The 18,769-nt window shown below is 38.2% G+C and overlaps 1 protein-coding gene across 2 annotated transcripts; it reads right to left on the reverse strand.

The window, feature by feature from the left end:
- Positions 1-1,576: 1,576 nt before the first annotated feature.
- On the reverse strand, positions 1,577-18,522 carry ptpn6 (protein tyrosine phosphatase non-receptor type 6). Of its 2 annotated transcripts, XM_062421794.1 has the most exons (16): positions 17,990-18,522; positions 17,536-17,559; positions 15,767-15,889; positions 13,939-14,133; positions 10,323-10,506; positions 9,138-9,254; positions 8,761-8,889; positions 7,379-7,475; positions 7,146-7,225; positions 6,819-6,965; positions 6,328-6,462; positions 6,062-6,216; positions 4,501-4,568; positions 4,224-4,375; positions 3,792-3,853; positions 1,577-1,929 (listed from the first exon to the last, which is right to left on the reverse strand). In XM_062421794.1, the coding sequence occupies exons 2-16, from the start codon at positions 17,541-17,543 to the stop codon at positions 1,845-1,847; spliced, it is 1,737 nt and encodes a 578-aa protein (XP_062277778.1). In that variant the 5' UTR covers positions 17,544-17,559; positions 17,990-18,522; the 3' UTR covers positions 1,577-1,844. The 2 variants fall into 2 exon arrangements, with proteins under 2 accessions (XP_062277778.1, XP_062277777.1); XM_062421793.1 differs by lacking the exon at positions 17,990-18,522 and having other exon boundaries at positions 17,536-17,679.
- Positions 18,523-18,769: the final 247 nt, after the last annotated feature.

Below are 18,769 nucleotides of genomic sequence, written 5' to 3' on the forward strand. Positions count from 1 at the left end.
ATGCTTTACTCAAAGGGATCAGTTGCAGCCAGAGGCGGTGCTTCGGATCCCAAAAACACATGTAGTGGGTGGGGTGAAGATGTGCTTAGTTTACATGCAGTACCGACTGGTGCGTGTTGATGTAGCTTACTCGGAGCTGATTATAACAGAGTTTTCTCACACTCTATTGCCCATTTACTACAAAGACAAATACATCCACAGTATATCCACACAGTCATTCTGTGCATAAATTAAAAGTTTATCTGAAGCTTATATGAGGATTCAGCAGTCCAAGTTAGTCATATCAAGTGGATATCTGCCACATTTTCAGTCTTTTTAGCATCAAATTCCCTCTTTGTCTTTGCTCAGACAGTGTTTCCATGTTGAGCTGCAGTGGAAGAATAGTGACAAAAAAGGGACTTCGGCACTAAAAATACTATAACATTGAAAGATGTTTTAGTTTGACTAATTTGGATGGCTGAAGCTTCATGTTAGCTTCAGATTAACTATTAAATACAAACTATTTTGCACAGAAGGCGGACTGTGGATTTTGTCCCCCATTACTTACACTATAAGTGCATTATGAAGGGATCTTCTAATGGTCAGTATGCACGTGAGAAATGATTATGGCAAGAAAAACTTGCTTCAGTGTTGATTTGGGCTCTGGACTGTTGTTTTAAGACCGACTTGAACAATTGTAAAGCCGTCCTTTTATAGCAGGATGAAAATCAACATCAGCGTTTTAATGATATAAACACTGGCCTAAATATTTCTGATATGAGATAATCTGGCTAAGGTTCATCGCCGGATGAAACTATAGATGTTTTTATTTTATTTTGTTTGTCTGTGTTGACTTGAAAGCTGAGGTTCAAAGTTCATTCTTGACTGCTGAAACAGCAGTTGAGAAAACAATGAATTGCTGACATAATCAAACATTTAACAACACCAGACTGTTTTAGGTTAGTGATAAAAAAAACTAAATCAATTTGGGAGTGATAAGAACTTACAGTCCTGTTTTAAATCTGAATTCTGTTTACATTTCGAATGTATATAGAAAGAACGTTCAATGACTGATGAACTGAAATGTCAGGAAAAAAGAGATTACCTAACATATGAAACGTGGCATTATTGTTCAAATGCCTCAACCAAATGAGATTGTAGCTAAAACAGCTTCAGTTTACTGTTACCAAATCCCATTTCAAACTGTAGACTAGTAAAAATGTGGTGCCCCAATATCTCCCAAATCTACATACAATATGAGTCAAAATAATAGAAATGACCTAAAGTGTAACTCAATCTAAAAAGAAATGCAACATCTTTATAGCAAAGTTATTATTTATTGGTGGGTTAATTCCATGAAAATAAACCGAGGGACATCAGAGAGTTGTACATCTCCCAGATGTGCCTAAAATGATCAAAAGTGTTTCATCACACTCCCTAAAGTTGAGCTAAACTGAGTCTTGCATGTTAAATTATAGCTACTTATGTTTACCTTTATTGATACACTTTACATCTGCTGCTAAAACACACCATAAAGCTGCTGAAAAAAGTAGCAGATGAGAAATAGCTCCCATTCAAATTATTGAAGCATTCCACAAAAATTCTGGCGTCTTTATTCAAATAAAACAAAATTTAAAACATTTTTAAAAAGACAACAGGTGAACATACATGTTCTGCCTTTATTTTAACATATGCATCAACAAAGCATCTGACATATAAGATATCAATGCTTTACCTTGTCTCCATTTTTTTTAAACCTTAATATTATTCTGTCTAAGGTCTCCAGTGAAAGACAGACTCTTACACAAACAACTGCCTGCATAAATATAACGTGACATACTGTGATAAAAACCTCTCAGTCTCTTCTATCTTTTCTTCACTGAACCGCTTTTCTTGTCTGACTTTTGCTTCTTTCCTTTCGACAGGTTCTCATACACATCCTCCTTGTTTCTGGGGAGAAAAAGAGAAGAAAATGCTGGTTAAGGTTTTTTTCAAGCCTGCAGCTGTCACTGATTAGACACGGATCTATTAGAAGTGATCCACAGACACTGGAGAGGTTAAAGAAGCAGGCTGCTGCATGAGAACGATTTAAACAGACCAAACGACCATAAATCAGTCACTCAAAGCTGGCAGCCAACTATTCAGTGCCCCAAGTGGGTCAAAGTTTAGAGTGTTTGGGACTGAGCTGGTCAGTGTATGTGCGCTCTCTTATCCTTTTCTAATTGGTTAATTAGAACAATGCCCAGTTTATACATGAGTGGTGCCTGAGCCCAAAGGTCACAAAAACATTATTCAGACAATAGAACAGAGACAAGCTGGATATATTTCATTTGTTTGCACACTGCAAAACATATAAATCATTGTATTTATCCACTTAGAGTCCACTCTACTGACATAAAGTTATATTACTACTCTGTGAAATAAAGTCTTCTGCAAGTCTGGAGCAGGTTTTCAAAAGATAGACAGAGCTCGAGAATACTTTTTTAACAGAAAGCCTGCATTACGTTTAAAGGAAGCGGGAAATTCAGGCGATAGAGAGGGTCTAATGAAAGATGCTATCAAGTTTTATTATGAGAAATGTATGATCTATTGTTTTTGGAGCTTGGCCCAAAGGATAAACGATCCGATATCTCAGCCTCTGCTACTTTATCCTTCTTTTTTAATCTGTTGCTTGTGATCCTTACTAATTAACTTCATTCATTTTTTCCACTACACAAGAGGTGACACACAGCTCTACTGGTGCTGATAATCACACATAAAACAAAACAGATAAAACAAAGGAAGACAGAGGCTCACATTGCCTCTCATGCCTGGCTCGTCTTGACAGCTCATTCAAAGCAATCAAAAACATGATGCTGACAATTGATTTTGTCCTTCACAACCTATCAGTGCTAAAAGCAAACTGAAATTAGATTCACCTTGGACTGTTTTTTTTTTTGTGGGATTCTGATGCTTACACTTTATAGTGAGAGTGAGTGCCAACTGTAAGGAGTTTATGTGTGCACAAAATAGAAGAAACTAAAGACATGTTTGCACTGCAGGTGGCGCTAGAGGACAACTCAAGGCATCACCAAAGTCTGCAGGATTCTTCCTCTGGGGACCACAAATATCTATACAAAACTTTACAGAAATCCATCCATAGTTGTTGAGATATTTCAGTCTGGACAGAAGTGGCGGACCGACCGACTGCCATGCTTCTTTTTTGGCTAAAAATAGGAATCATTTTCTGACGACCTGAAGCTGGACCAGTGTTAGGGCTCATTGTTTAGACCATGGTGCTGGTACACACTGGTACCTGCATGTACTGTGGGAAAAGCTCTAAAATAATAGCTTTAACAGACTTAACAGGCCACTACCACAAGCAATGCAATAAGATTTTAACCAAGGGTTAATTTTACAGCTCAATTTCATGTAGTTAGTGTCAGTAAACTAGATATTAAAACTAAAATAATGCAAACAGTGCTTGTTTTTAATTAAACACGACTCAGTATAAAAATAAATAAATTTTTTTTTCAAGTGTAGTCTCCAGAATAAAAACTTAAAAGTGGAGTCCAGCTGCAGCAGCTGTGTGTCCTTCCTCCACCCACACTCCTCCTCTCATAACGACACTGTCTGCAGCTCGATTCTTCCTCCAGAAACTGCTGACGTAAGGCTGCAGACGGTGACTAGCTCGTGTTTTTTTCAAAGAAAGTAAGACAGCAGTGTGAAGTTTAGAGGAGCTGTGTGAATGTATTAAGGACCTCCAGCTCTCACACACATTTTTTTTGTCTCTTTTTTTCCATACAGACACACACATGTACCAGCTCACTCACTTTGAGACCTTCCTGCTTGCTGGTTGCTTGAGCTTCAGATTTCCATACTCCGTCTCAGTTTCCTGGGGAAGAGAGAGACAGTTCAGATATGACTGATACAACGTTGCTAAGACACAAATAGAGAGGTCATGCGACTGGTTTAGCCTATGTGGTGGATTTCTCTCTGTCTCGAGGTCAATGTTCATCTTTCACAACGTGCTTTCTGATAACGTATCATTCTGTTGACATGGAAGAAGTCGGCTTTGGTTTTCAAATCAGCAGTTAAAAGTGCAAAGGCCTACTGACACACAAATCTGCGTTAGCTTTTCTTGAACCTGTCTTAGCTATCATTGTTTCAACTGATATTTCAACCACAAGGGAGCAAAAAAAAAGACAAACGTCATCATCTTCTCTCTGGCTTTAGTTTGACTGTAGCTGTGTCTCTTTGCTCACCATGTAGGCGCAGTCCTTGGCCTTGGTGGTCTGTATGTACTCAGATACAGCCAGGTAGATGAACTTGTATTGAGCCTCGGTCTGCACCATGCCAGAACGCTGCTCTCGCACCATCTGGATGTATTTCGGGATGTCAATGTCACAATCCAGACCTAGAGTGAGAGAGGAGTGAATAAGGAATGAACTGAATGGAAAAGAGGGGAACAAACCAGAGGTTTTGATGTTTTTGATTTGACTGGAACAATCTCACAAACTGATTCCTTTAAACATGTTTTACCTATAGTGTCAATGGTCTCGATGATCATATCAATCACCACAATGGTGCCCGTCCGACCGATTCCAGCACTGAACAAATTCACAGCAGAATCAAATTGAATAAACTTTCCACCAGGTAAAAAAGATTAACTGTTTTCAAAAAACAAAACAATTAAGGATATTCAGGGATTTAATGGGGAGTTTTCCCGTTCCATACACCAAATTATGGCTGCAACTAATGATTATTTTCATTATTGATTAACTTGTATATTATTTTCTTGAATAATCACTTAATTATTTGGTCTATAAAATGTCAGTACATGGTGAAAAATGTCGATCACTGTTCCCCAAAGGCTAAGATGACGTCTTCAAATATTTTGTTTTTGTCTCAACCAACAGTCAACGACTCAAAGATATTCAGTTTACTCTTATAGCTGTCAACTAATCGATTAATTGAGTAATCGTTGCAGCCCTGTTGTTAGGGCAGTGGTTTCCAGCCTTAGAATCAGGATTACCCCACGTGTCACAGGATGTGGGATGAAGGACACGAAATAAGAGGAAAAAAATTCTGATACACAAATACGAACGTATGTGAGAGCTTATTGTGGCTTTGTGTACATTTACACATTCCAAAGGGACAATTTTACCATTTAGCAAACAAGTTTAAAAAAAGCACAAGCAGCCTCAGTGTCGTTCACATCACACATGGAAAATTCCTAAAGGATAAAGTGTCAGTTGACTCAAAACCTTTTGTTTAGCTACTACTAATCTTAATCCTGAAAATATGATAATTTTAATCTTAAACCTCCAAGTATTATCATCTAATTTAAGATTATGAAACATGAGCTATGTGGAAAAAAAATTACATATTTACATAATAAACAATGCTACTTTGACTTTATTTAAAAACATCACATAAGTTTGGATGTTTTCCGCAAGCTTCAGTTCATCACACGTTCAAAGAAGTTTGGAGATTTACGATGGCACAAAAAAATTGGTGTTACGCACCATTTGGAAAAACCCTACATGTTGACAAGTCCTGCAAAAACCCTCAATAACCAAAAGCATCATCGGCTTCTCAGAAACTTAAGAAATTCAATCCAAGATCAAGAAACTTCACATTGCTGACAGGCGGTATTGCATAATGCTGAAACAATTAACCAATTATTGAATTAGTCAATCAACAACAAAATAAAAAGAAAGATTTTGACAGCTGATTAATTGTTTAACTGCTTCAATGCATTTGATTTTATTTGTTTTTTGGGTTTTATTGTATAATTTTTTATGTTTGAGTTTTGGACTTTTGTCAGACAAAACATGTAATCAGATGTGAAGACGTCACCTTGTGCTCCAGAAAAATGTGATGGGTATTTTTTCACTTTTTTGGCATTTAACAGACTAAATTATAAATAAAAAAGTAATAAGTAAATATAAGTTATAAGAATAATTTAATCAGTAATGAAAACAATAGTTATTTGCAGCTTAAATATGCAATCAAGCTCTAATAAACTCCAGACAATATCTTTGACACAATAAATATCTAAAAAGTACTACGAGGCCTTTGGTCTTCAGCTCTCTTGTACCTGCAGTGGATGATCATGGGCCCAACGTTGGGATATTCAGCCTGTTTAGTGTTGACTTGAGTGAGGAAGCTGAGGACGCCGCCTGGCTCCTGGGGGACACCATGGTCAGGCCAGCTCATGTACTGGTAGTGCCAGATGGTACGAGAATGTTTGGGCTGTGATGGGGGGAAGAAATAAGGAGACAACGCCTCAGAAAAATGCAAAATGAAACAGTGAAATATAACCAGCTTTACTTGTGAGGTCAGAGGTCGGTGTTGGGAGGTTACCTTGTCCACAGGAGCAATCTCCAGGACTCTGACTTTGTAATCGGTAGCTTCTCTCTCTGACTCAAACGTCACCACGTATGGTCCCACTTCTTTGCTTGGGCTCTGAGGGTCTGGCCAGTATGGCACACATTTATTCTGCAGAAAAATAAAGAATAGCTCAAGTAAACTTAATCTAGACGATCCTTGCCACATACAAGAGACCTGTGCTTTTACAAGTTTTGGACTCTGGATTAAGGTCATCTTTGATTTATTGACTTGGATATATCAGTAGTGTTATATTTAAGATAAAAGCATCCACAGGCTTTTCACTCTGATCGTAACAGAAACTTTGTGACTTTTGTTTCTAAACGGCAGACAGCAGGAAGTGCTTCTCTCAGTGGAAATGTTTCTGAAAGATCTCCAAAGTTTCACGCTTTCAGTGGTACAGTCGTCATTTTAAAAAAGGAAAGACAAAAAAGAGAAAGAAACGCACTTAAAGTTTGGATACTGACCCGCCCTTTCTCGACCTCTCTTGTTGTCATGACGATCACCCTTGTGTTCTGCTGCCAAACCATCTTCCAGAAATCATTGACAGTTGTTGCTAGGCAGCCCTGGGTGGCAATATAAACTTTTTGATCTGTCGCCTCCCACAAGTTGTTCTGCAAACAGAGAGCGAACTAATGAATGCAATTCACTAAGCAAATAAAACTCAAGAAAAAACAATAAACAATTGAAACAACAACAACCTAAAAGAGGAGTAAATAGTAAATATCAAAAAAGTGACTTTTGCGTTTTTATCATTTTGAGTTAACATGAAGTTTCTGACTCTGCACACTTACTTTCACATAGTTGGCGTTGATGTAATCTGAACCCACAATATTAGGATCAGTGTCCTGCAGGGTGACCCTGGTGTCGTTGACTTGTGGAGAAAACAAGAGGACAGAGAGAATAAATGACCGAAGACAGAAAGAATAACAATTTTCCAGTTTGATCATTATTATCAGGATGTGAATTCATGCATAAGATGTGGCTAAGTTAGATCAAAATCATGTTGAGAGGATAAAAAACTTACAGGGAAGAATGTTCTTGTATCTGTTTTTGCTCTTGTTTTCTGGTCTCTGACCCTCCTCTCTGCTCTTTTTCACCTTTGCTTCCATCTTTTGAAGAGTCTGATGGGAGAGAATGAGACGACTATATCCCAATTCCATATTAAATACTAATACTACGCAGTATGCATTAACTGTGACTGTAAACTGTTTTTGCTGTTAGTATACAAGAAATTTACATGCTCAATAGGTTTCACAATAAGTCATTCAAACTAAACAACTAATATACTAATCAATTAATCCTATTATACTGTTCAAGACCAATTTGGCCCATTTGAGTGCAGTAAAAACACCCAAAACACCTTCTTTTAGCCTGAAATTTCTCATGTCCAGGAGTAATTTCTCCGAAAAGTTCCATCTGCTACTTTTGTGCATATATATATATATATAAACAAAAAAATAAGTCAACATTCATAACATTGCTGCATTGTTCGTATTCAATAAAATTCATTGAAATAATGATGGCCCTCATGTTTATGTAGCTTTACCTTAATATGGTGTGATATGACCATAAACATGAACAAAAACATTTATTAAGGATGAACTGTCCATTTATTAATGACTGATTAAGTATTTATGAATGCAAAATATATTTGTGGTTCAAAATTTGGCACTTTAAGACTAATTATGATGGGATACTCCTGTGAGGGGTGAACAGTATGTAAGAGCGTTTTAGTTATTTTAAATCAAATATGTTAAATATTCTCTATTTACAGCTTCTCAGTTGTGGATTTGTTGCCTTTGTTGTTTATCCTTTAAACCATTTACTTAGTATCTTTGTGTTTTGGACTGTTAGGAAGATAAAAAAGCATTGAAGTCGTAACCTTGAGCACTGGGAAAATGTGTGGCACTTTTCACAGTTTTCTGATTATGTCATTGATCAAACAATGAACTAATAAATCATCAATTCCAGCCCTCGTCAACATCAACTGCTATTTATTTGAATCTGTTCCAGCTTTGAGAAGCTTCTCAAAGTGTTTTTTGAGAGTATTTCTTCTTACTTCATGAGTAAGAAGAAATTTAATTTGGTTAATCTTCCAGTGTAAATACTCAACATACTCAGAGCCTGCTTAGAGTTATTATGTAATACTGCAGCTGGACACAGTCGGTGTATTCCGCTACCACAAGATGGTGATATACTACCTCTAGTTAGTAGCTGCCCACAGTAAGGAAGTTATTCTGGAGGCATTTCAGTAAGTTTATAATAAGCTGGTTCTTACACTGCAGACAAAGCATCATGGTAGGAAAACAATGAAATACATGACTGCTCAAAAGTTAAAACACACCATCTCATTCCAGGGAATGGGAAGTTATGTACAAACTTTTGACTGGTTGGGCCAAATCTTACGTCAAACTCCTCCCAGAAGCCCGCCTTGCTCTTCTCTCCCTCGCCTTCCTGCTGTTGCTTTGTGGTCTGATCCAGAAGTTTCACTCTGCTATCGATATCTGCTGCATTCACTCTGGTGGAGTAATACGGCTGCCAGGTCACAGAGAGCGAAAAGGAAAAATCTTATAATTGACTTGAAAGAAAAGTACAAGCCAGAGAACGCACTGCACAACATCAGGCCACATTCAAAGTAAAGGTGTGAGTAATATTTCCTATCTGTGGGCTGTGCTGCTCGTCTTTTAAAATAATTTACAAAGCCGTTACGTCTTTTCCACAGCTCACTTTAATTTGTGGTACAAAACTAAACCATTCACACGTTATTCACACTCATAGCTTACCTGTTTGAGATGCACCCAGTTCCCAGAGATCTCCTCGATGCCTTTGCGTTTGTAGAAGTCCACCAAGTCTGTTAGCGTGTCGAACATGTCTGAGCCTCCCACTGTATACCGGTCATTCTGGACGCACACACAAATACATGACATGTCATTCGGGAGAAACTGTGTGGTGTAAAAAATAAAGTATAAGAGCTACTAAACATTTGAGTAGTCACACAACATGACAGTGAAACATCATGCCCAACATGAAGAGGGTAAACATTTATTTGTATTAGCACAATCATTTTTACATATCATTTAATCAAAATAAGAGTAAACATAAGAGCAGCATTGCTCCTCAACAGTATTCCCACTGAGGCAGAAACTTGCAGCAAATTTAAAATTATAATATGTGAGGACTTAAGTGATATTTACAACACTTGAATCAAATAAATTTCACAATTCTCGGACTAAATTGTGTAAAAAGGATTAATGTACACCAATGTGTTTGCCCTTATCTGGCAGCAGCGGCAGTAACTGACGCTAAAGATTAGAGCTGAGTACAGTCGGGGAAACTCACCTGATCTTTGCCACGTGCTCATGAAAAGGCCTTTGTGACCCTGTCAGTAATCTCATATTAATCTTTTGCAGCCCAGCGGTGTAGAAAAACAATGGCTTCTATTTACGTGGAGTTGAATGATGTTTTCTATGAGGTGAACCACAGCTAAAAATTTAAATGCAAAGCCCTGATGGCGACTGATGGCGGAAGGACGCAATCTATGAAAATGAGTTTGAGAGACGGCTATGTGACCTGTTGCTGTCCTGTGTGACCTGTTCACAGTTAACAGTGTTTAAAAACCTAATAGTGAATTTATATTTTGCTTTCTCTTTTGTATCTGATAACAATGGTTGGCCAGTAAATGAGGTAAAACTGTTTCTGGCAGTTATGAGAAAAGCAGAGTTAAAAAGATGAGCAACAGTCTATTATTGCACAACACAGGGGAAATGAGACTTTAAACTTATTTCAAAGTGCACTACACAACTTTGGGAATACCCCTCAGTATGTTTCTGTGACATGAGTCTAATGTTTCAGGCTCTCCTAATTCTGTTTATGCAAAGCAAAGAATTGACCAAAAAAACAACCCTTAGTTTCATGCACGCATTACCTCACGTGTCACTGAAACACACATAAAGGGAAAAAGCGCACACCTGGCACATTATCTTGATGTGGGAGACCCTCCTCCCTCCCGTTTTGCTCTTCTCTTCTGTCAGAACGGACAGAACAAAGTCTCCAGGTTTGGACAGCGACACTCTGACCAGGAAGGTCCCCGGCTCGTCTCGAGCACTGAGCAGCTTCTCTGCATTTGGCCCAGACAGGTGACCATGGTACCACCTGGTTTCAGAAAAACACACATTTCATGACGCAGCCTCTACACATTTTTCAGATATTCATACCCTGAGCTAATTTTGGGCTCGTTTGTGACTATGGTTCACTGCTGTGGCCTTCATAAGGACAGATAAGCAAGATAAGTCTTCTGCCTCATGCAGGCATTTGCCTGATAAATGTATTTCATGAGAAAACATCTTGATTGTTAACTTTTTGCATGTGGACAAAACCTCCTTCGTCTCCTTTTTGGCTGACACTTATTTTGTGTACTGTATGTGTAAACACGGTCTGTAACTGCCGTGTGACTTACGTGTATCAGTCTATTCATAGCTAAGCGGTTGTCAGACACACTGATGTGGTACACTGGACTGTTGTGCACGATACAGTGAGCAGAAATAGAAAGCCACAACAGATTCAGTAGCACTGAACGAATTTTTTAAAAACGGCATGTGCAGGTGTTTTTATGCAAGCAGGTCATATTTCTGTCCACGACTGTACTCTTTGTACACGCGTGTGTATGTAGAGCATGTGTGAATGAGTGAACGCGCACAAGGTTTGGCTGGGTTGGGCTGTGACTTAATTTTAGGCACAGTTCTCGATTTCTTCTTCTAAACTTCCTGCTTTGCGGTCGGAAAATTTCTGATGACAGATTTCGTGGCTGAAGAGGACAAAGTATTTATAGCCTGCAACCCCCCAATATATACCATCCACAGATAACCCCCCTCTCCTCCTGTACCCTCACTCTGCTCTTTTTAAGTCTTTTGCACATGCTTTTAAAAAATCGCCTCTTATATTTACTTACTTGTCTGATCACAGTGTGTGCTTTTATATAACTGAAATGAGACTCCACCTGAGGGTTTTAAGTTACAGCAGGTTGCAAGATGCAACTGCAGTGAATGATACTGTCCGTGCAAATTTTGCATAAGCTATATAGTGCTGTATAGTCAGTGGACAAGTTTAAAACAACGATTGCATACCAGAGTCTGAGGTGTGCATGGTTAATCTGATTTATCTTGTGCAATACTGCCACTGGCCTCAGATTATATTTATTCTGATTCTGAGAAGAGATCATTTGTTTGATAAATAAGAACACACTAAAGGAAAACTTGCACCACATGGTGACCTGCTGAGGTATATGTAATCATGCTTTTCTTAGATGAGAGAGAGATTGAGTGAGATGAGGAAGACAATGAGTGAGCAAGAACATGATGGGAGTGTGCAATAGAGGAAGACAAGTAGGGTCTGGCCATTGCTTTCAAAAGTGTCAAAACTTAAAGTTTCCAACCGCAGCAACAAAAGGGAAGTTAGACAACTGACAGAAAGAGAGAAGGAGGGGGGCAGAGGTTAGAGCTTCCAGTCACACACACACACACACACACACACACATACACACTGACATACTTGCACACACATGCGATAGAAAGTAGTGTCCTCCTTGACTCATAAAATGAGTGGAGCTGTACAAGGTGTTCAGTACTAGTTGGACATTAACCTACTTGTAAACAGCCTACGGTCACACAATGTTTCCAACCCAGCTCTACCAGCTGGGAGAAAAACTCCATCAATAACTTACCCACCTCTACCTGACACCACCTCCAACAGCAATGTCATGGAATTGAAATGTACAATGTGGGCAGACTAGAATAAAAACCCTGATCGTAGCTCTTGAACATACATTTCACAAACAGCTATGAGATTAGGATTTTATCTGATGAGTCTTTGATGTGGAGGGCTCCGCATGCAGATAGAGACTTTACAAAATTTCCATCAGACTATCTATGAACTATAATTAGAAAACACAGATGCTTGCAAGTGACAGCTAATCAGTAAAAACAAATGTTAAAAATGTTGAGTATCAATACAACAATGGGAAAATCCTCCACTGCAAGTAAAAGTCCTGCATTCATTGCATTATTGTTGGCAAAATTAAAAAAAAAAATCTTGAAATCTTTGACTCATTGCAGAGAAAACCTAACCCTAACCCTAACCCATTTAAAATAACCTGAATTCAAGTTGCATCATGAATATGTTGAGTGAAAAGTATTGTAATGCTTTCAGATTATTTGACAAATTTGTTCCAGAGAAAGGGAAGTTGATTTTTTTAATTGTTCTTTATCTCTTGTTGAATGTTAAATCTGCTAAGCAACAAGCAACTCTAGCAGACCAAATACAAACAAGACTAGGTCTCAGCCTTGTATATGACTGAACCATGTATGGTCAATGTGTGAGTGGAACTGCTGTAAACGTCCACTGAGGAGGTAACACTTGGTCGACCAATGGTGTAACTTCATCACTCAGTTAGTGTCACTAGACACGAAATGCAAGAAAATGCATTGTTATTAAAAAAAAACAATTAATGAATGACGCATACAAATTAAGCAGGTGTTTTAAAGGGGAAAAGTAATCAAAAGCATAATATCGTGGTTGCATAAACCAGTCCCAGTATCTCCCCCAGCTGTGTTTATAAGCAGGCATCACTCCTTTCACTGCATGCATCCGAACAAGAATTTGAACCCTCACTGGCAGGTTTAATTTGATGCTTCAAGGATTGTTTTTCACCACTGTACAGTCAGGCAAAGTGGGATTTTACTGAATGGTTACAAGAAGTAGTGGACGAAAATGTCTTCTTTCAGATCTCCAATCGCAACAAATAATAATAATCATCAAGGGAATTCCTCTGATGCTTGATCTCATTTTTATTTATATCTCATTTATATATAGAGAGACACATAAAAATGTTCTTTTTGTGCCGTTTTGTTGTATGTATATCATATTTTACATGTATTTTCCTGCTAATTGTACACTACTTTCTGGTTATATTTATTATCTGTTGCTGTTATTCTTTGCAGTAAGATTCAGTGTGACATTACGGACTTTGTGTTTTGGAGAAGTCGCCTAAAAATTTGATTTGTAAAAAATAATTTTTTCTCTTGAATGTAGGTAAGTGTCTCTCACTAACATTTCAGTAAAGTAAGACTGTATTTCAATAAAGTACTTCACTTTCCACCACTGATCATGGCGACGCTGCCCTCATGTCTCATGGCAGATGTAGGGATAAGGCCTCGACAGCTGCAGGCTCTTGATGTCTGGATTGTGGGTGTTTCATTTTAATGACTCACATTATGACAAAGATGTTTTTACAACAAAATAATTTCAAAGTGGATTCAAATGAAAAGACTTTCCCCCCAGAGGAAAAGATTCAAACATCTTAATTTTAAACCTTGAAATGACGCTTATTATATCTGACAAACAAACAACTGTTTGAGGAAATGCTGCTCATCATAATTTCTAGTTGATTTAACCACGTAACCAAATACTATTTTACTTAACCCGAGTCTGTAGGTGGAGGCTGCTTATAGAATCCGGTGAGTGTGCGCCACATTAACCTAGTGGGGGTTAAACAGTGAATATGCGGGTGAGGAGAGACAGAGTACAGACCTCTCTGTGGTAGGGTCAGAGCAGTTGAGGGGGTATTTTAGCTCAATGATGGTGCCGTCCTTGTCCTGTAGAATGCCGTTCTCCGCCGTGTAGTAGTCCACCAGCTCTGACAGGGTGGCAAACTTCTCCCCGCCATACAGGTCATAGTAGTCTCCCGTGTTTTGGATGCGGATGTGGGTCACCATCTCGCCCACCCTGAGAAGAAACGTCAGTCAGGTCACAGAAACTGATGACAGGGACAGAGAACCAGTTTTGGGGTGTGAAAGTTTCAACGGTACAATAATGTTTCTCCAACTTTTATTTGCCTCAAGAGTCAAAATGTTGAAAATAAAATTAAAGATCAGATTTAATCAGATCCTCGCAGAGCTTTATTCAATTTCCACAGATTTCACAGACAATAAAAAGTAAATATTATTGGTTTTATGACACATGCATGAACTTTTAATATCTATACTCAGTTCAAAGACTACTCTAGAGTTATTTATCAGACTAATATAAGAGCTTTTCTCGACTTTCTCATTTTTTCTTATGGCCAGGCATCTATGGCGCATTGGAGAAAAATGTCAAAATTCAACTAATAACAACAACTCCCCTATTAAGTAAAACATCTGTAGGCCTAAAATATTCATTGTTCTTGTTTCTTTGTTGGTTTTGGGGCCTTTCAGTCACACTTCATGTTCCTGTTTCACATTCATCCAGTTTCAATGCTGCAGTCCACCTCATGTGTGATGTCTTTGGGATGTAACTCGATACTCAAATTAACACATAAAAACTGTCTTTTATTCAAAATGGTCAGTATGAAACGCTGCTATCTATTTTTTATTATGCGGGTCAGACAGCAATACGTCTCAATAATTTTGACATAATCGTATCAGTATACGCGGCTTTTGCATCTGACAAACAGATAACAGCTGTACTGTGATCAGTATAACTTGATCTAGATATAACATCCATCCAGGCATTGTGCGCAAGCTTTACCTCAAATAAACCTCATGTATACATACACGTAACTGAAATACGTGTTATCAGTTTAATCTAATGAGAAAGGGTTTCAGGATGTTAACTTTTATCTAATTGTACCAGATATCCTTTCAGTCATGGTTTTTTATCTGTATTTCAATTCTGTCACTGGTGTTAATTTTAGTGAACAGTTTGATTTTGACTCTACTGTCACTTTATTATGAGCATTACAAGTAATAAAAAAGATCTATTTGTGTTTAAAAGCAGGTGAATTTAATGCAATCCTTCATATTTTTGTGTCTAACAACAAAATCAACTCAATTATCCTGCAATAATTTTAAAAAGCATCAAGATGAATGTAAATTTTATATAATGCATAAAGTACTAACACGCTTATAAATACTAATACACTTATATATACAATGTGTGATTTCATCATCTTCACATGCTGCAGTGGAAAATTTGATTTCTGTGTATGCAGGAAGAGAATATTCACATCTCTGTGTACCAAAACTGTAAACCAGTTTTGTGTTACAGTCAACTTTAGACCAGGTGGATGAATTTAGGAAGTATTTTAAAAAAAAAAGCTGTAAAAGATAAAGAAAACATTGCAATAGTCTAATGTTTATATCAGGGCTTGTGGAGCTGTTCAGATCCTCTATTATGACTATTATTTGTCATCTATTTTCTACTTAAAAGTTCATTAAGTGACAGAGCCATGTGAATGGACTTCAAACAAACTTTTAAAACAGCAAAGAACACAGAAGCAGCTCTGTGGCAAGAAAGGAAAGTACGATTTTCCCTCAGCTTTAGAGATGGAAAAGAAACGAGAGCGAGAGATTCAGGGTTGTTGCAGAGAGATTATTACCTGACAGAGAGAGAGAAATCTCCTACGTTCTTCTTGCTTGGTCGAGCTAAAAAGCTGCCATGAATACCACGAGTCTTCAGCATCTCCTCGGCCTGAAGGCCCGTGATGTCTCTGTGGAACCACCTGCATTAACACACATATAGACACTGTAAAAACCCGTCTGCATGTGTAGAAATTCATCCAGTACTCCTCAGCTTATAACAGACAACACGAATATGAGATACATATTAACGCATATGACTTTTATAAGCAAAAATATCCAAAACACAAATAGTTTTTTCCACACAGCATAACAAATCTGCAGCTTGGTTCACTGCGGGTGAGACAGGTCTCACCACAGCAATTCATATTTTAGTTGATTAACAGAAAATGAATCAATGAAAGCTTTGATAAAGATACTAAATATTTTCTTGCTACATGATTTCCACTAATTTTTCCATTCCTTCTGTTTTATTGAAAGCCTTTATAACCAATTTAAAGACATCGTTCGGCTGTATGCTAACTTGTAATCAGCATGCATCCTTATTTTTAACATTGTAAGACAAAAAAAAGATACATTTACTGATCAAGAAAATAATTGACAGATTAAAGAATAATAGGAGGGATGTAATTTGCATTCCCCAATAAAGACTATATTCAGCTGATTCTGTGGAAAAAAGCTCTGAGTGCAGATATATGGAAACATAATTTACTGCAAACTATATCACAACAGCTTAGCACCTGTTTTGCCCGCCTCAGTGGGGCCTGCTTATCAGCACAGAAATAGTAACGATACAAGAAATACTGTTCACTACACCCAAATACAGGATTGAAGCATGGGTTTGAAGAGTATCTCAAAATCATTGTGGATTTGGAAGTAATCCGTGTAACAAAAGTGCATTTTTACAGACTAAATATATATTTGACAGTTTCCTGCAGCTCATTGAGGACAGAAAAAAATGTGTCGTGGTCAAGCTCGGCTCACAGCCTTGAAAAAGCTTGAAAAAGAAGAAACCGTTTTTTAAGTCTGGGTTGCCATCAGCCTATTGATTATGGATATGGGGCTGAAAATGCCAAAAATATTAATGATTATCTATCAGCTATTTCTCATTAAAATAGCTTTCCTCAACCCTGCTCTCCAATTTAGCTGTTTAAAATTCAGTCCATAAAGACATTTTCCACATCATGGCATCACAGAGGTTGCTTCACGGTTGCACTACAGTAACATGTTGATGAATGTGCAGTTGCTTCAGAAATGTTACGCATACAACTTTAAAATGTGGGGAACTCTTTTTTTGCGCTTATTTTGAGAATATGTTTAAATTTGGACTTGTGGTCACACTTTTTTTTTCTTTTTTTTTCAAAGTTTGGGTTCATGTGAGAAGAGCTTTTCATATGACTAACAAATGAGCTGTGAAAAAGATTTGACAAACTAAAGTTAGAAGGGAAAAAGAGGCATCAGCTCGAAGTGAACTTTGTAATGAACCTTTAAATAACCTGAACGTCGATGGTAGATAAAAGGGTGTGTGTTCTTTTACTCAACCACCTACTGAAATAAACATTTATGACACAATATTATTTCTTTACGTAAACACACAGTGTGTAGCAGCGTTTACAAATCACATGACAGAGGATCAGAACAGGACGAGTCGACAGCTGGGGGGGAAAAGAAAGAGAAGGAGGAATGGAAACAGAGAAGTTGTCATCATGCCTTGCACAAAAAACACAGATCACAACCAGACTTTGACTAAAGGAGCATTATAGTGTCCAGCAGCGGGGACTTGACTCACCGAACCATGTTGTCTCTTCACCTCCTCTGGGACGAAAGACAAGAGAAGAGTGAAGATTGTCACTTTGAACCTGCACATGTGCACACTCAACAGTATTTAAGCACACATTTTTCTCCTTTATTGCTTCATCTCGAAAAAGAAACAGTTTGTTCCTAGTCTACTTCCTCACTTCACAGCAGCACACATTTGCGTTTTTAACAGAAGTGAAGTCACTTTCGGTCTCTTGTTTGTTTGTTTTTTTGCTATTTCAATGCACGTAGGCTACTTTACTTCTGACACTAACATCCTACCATCTAACATCCAAACCTCTCGTCTCTATCACATCGCTTTCACAAAACAAACCCGTCAAACTACCCGCACTCTCCTCCTCCTCTCCTTCTACACTTTCCTCCATCCAATCCTCTCCCTCTCCAGCCCCTCTCCATCCCAATAAGGAAAGTAGGTAAACACTTACTCTTCACAGCTGCCTCTGAAAACAACTGAAACTCTTAAAAGGCGGTCGCTCTGTATATGTCTCTGCCCTCCTCTCTTTTGTCGTCCTCTCTCTCGCTCTCCCCTTCCTTCCTTTTTGCGACTCCTTTCACAAAATAGTGAAAGCAAGACAGGAACAAAAATAGCTGACTGGCAGGAATTCCTCTAACAGACAGATGTTTTTTTCTCTTTTTTCTTCTTCTTCTTCTTAATGATAGCCACGGTAAAAACTCATTATAATCATAATAGAGCACGTTAAAAGACGATTCAACTCAGTGCTCTCTGGTGCTCCATCGCGTCTTCAAGCAGGTTGCCACGAAAAAGTAAAGTGCAGAGATGGTTCAAGCTGCTTGACTCAGGGCTGAATCATGGGTGAGAGGAGCTGCCTGTCCGGTTATTCCATCGTGGTTATAGGATCGAAAAACAAAAGTCATCCAAAAATATGCGGAGTTTGAGTTTTTCGTGTCTTCGTAAAAACAAGCCCACTCTTTGTCCCTCTCTGTCAGCTACACTTGCAAAGCTTTTCCCCTCCGTCTGCCCACCTGTCTGCTGCCACTGTTTGTTCTTCACTTCCAGGTGTGTGTCAGTGTGTGTGTGAGTGTGTGTGTGTGCGTGTGTGTGTGAGTGTACATGAAACACACAAAGGTCAGAGTCACTGAACACTTCCTTATTTGCAGTGCAACCTTCCCCCCTCTATTTATATGAATTTATGTGTGTGAGTGAGTGCTTCTGTGTGTGTTGCTTTCAGCTGTTAAACCAACTG

This window comes from Scomber scombrus, chromosome 7 (assembly GCF_963691925.1).
Source record: "Scomber scombrus chromosome 7, fScoSco1.1, whole genome shotgun sequence".
Taxonomy (NCBI): domain Eukaryota; kingdom Metazoa; phylum Chordata; class Actinopteri; order Scombriformes; family Scombridae; genus Scomber; species Scomber scombrus.

Coding starts and splice junctions, on each gene's coding strand:
- ptpn6 (XM_062421794.1), bottom strand. Junction 7,476..8,760: donor GCTTCTGGGAGGAGTTTGAC/GTAAGATTTGGC, acceptor CTCTCCCATCAG/ACTCTTCAAAAGATGGAAGC. Junction 6,217..6,327: donor AGATTGCTCCTGTGGACAAG/GTAACCTCCCAA, acceptor CCCCCATCACAG/CCCAAACATTCTCGTACCAT.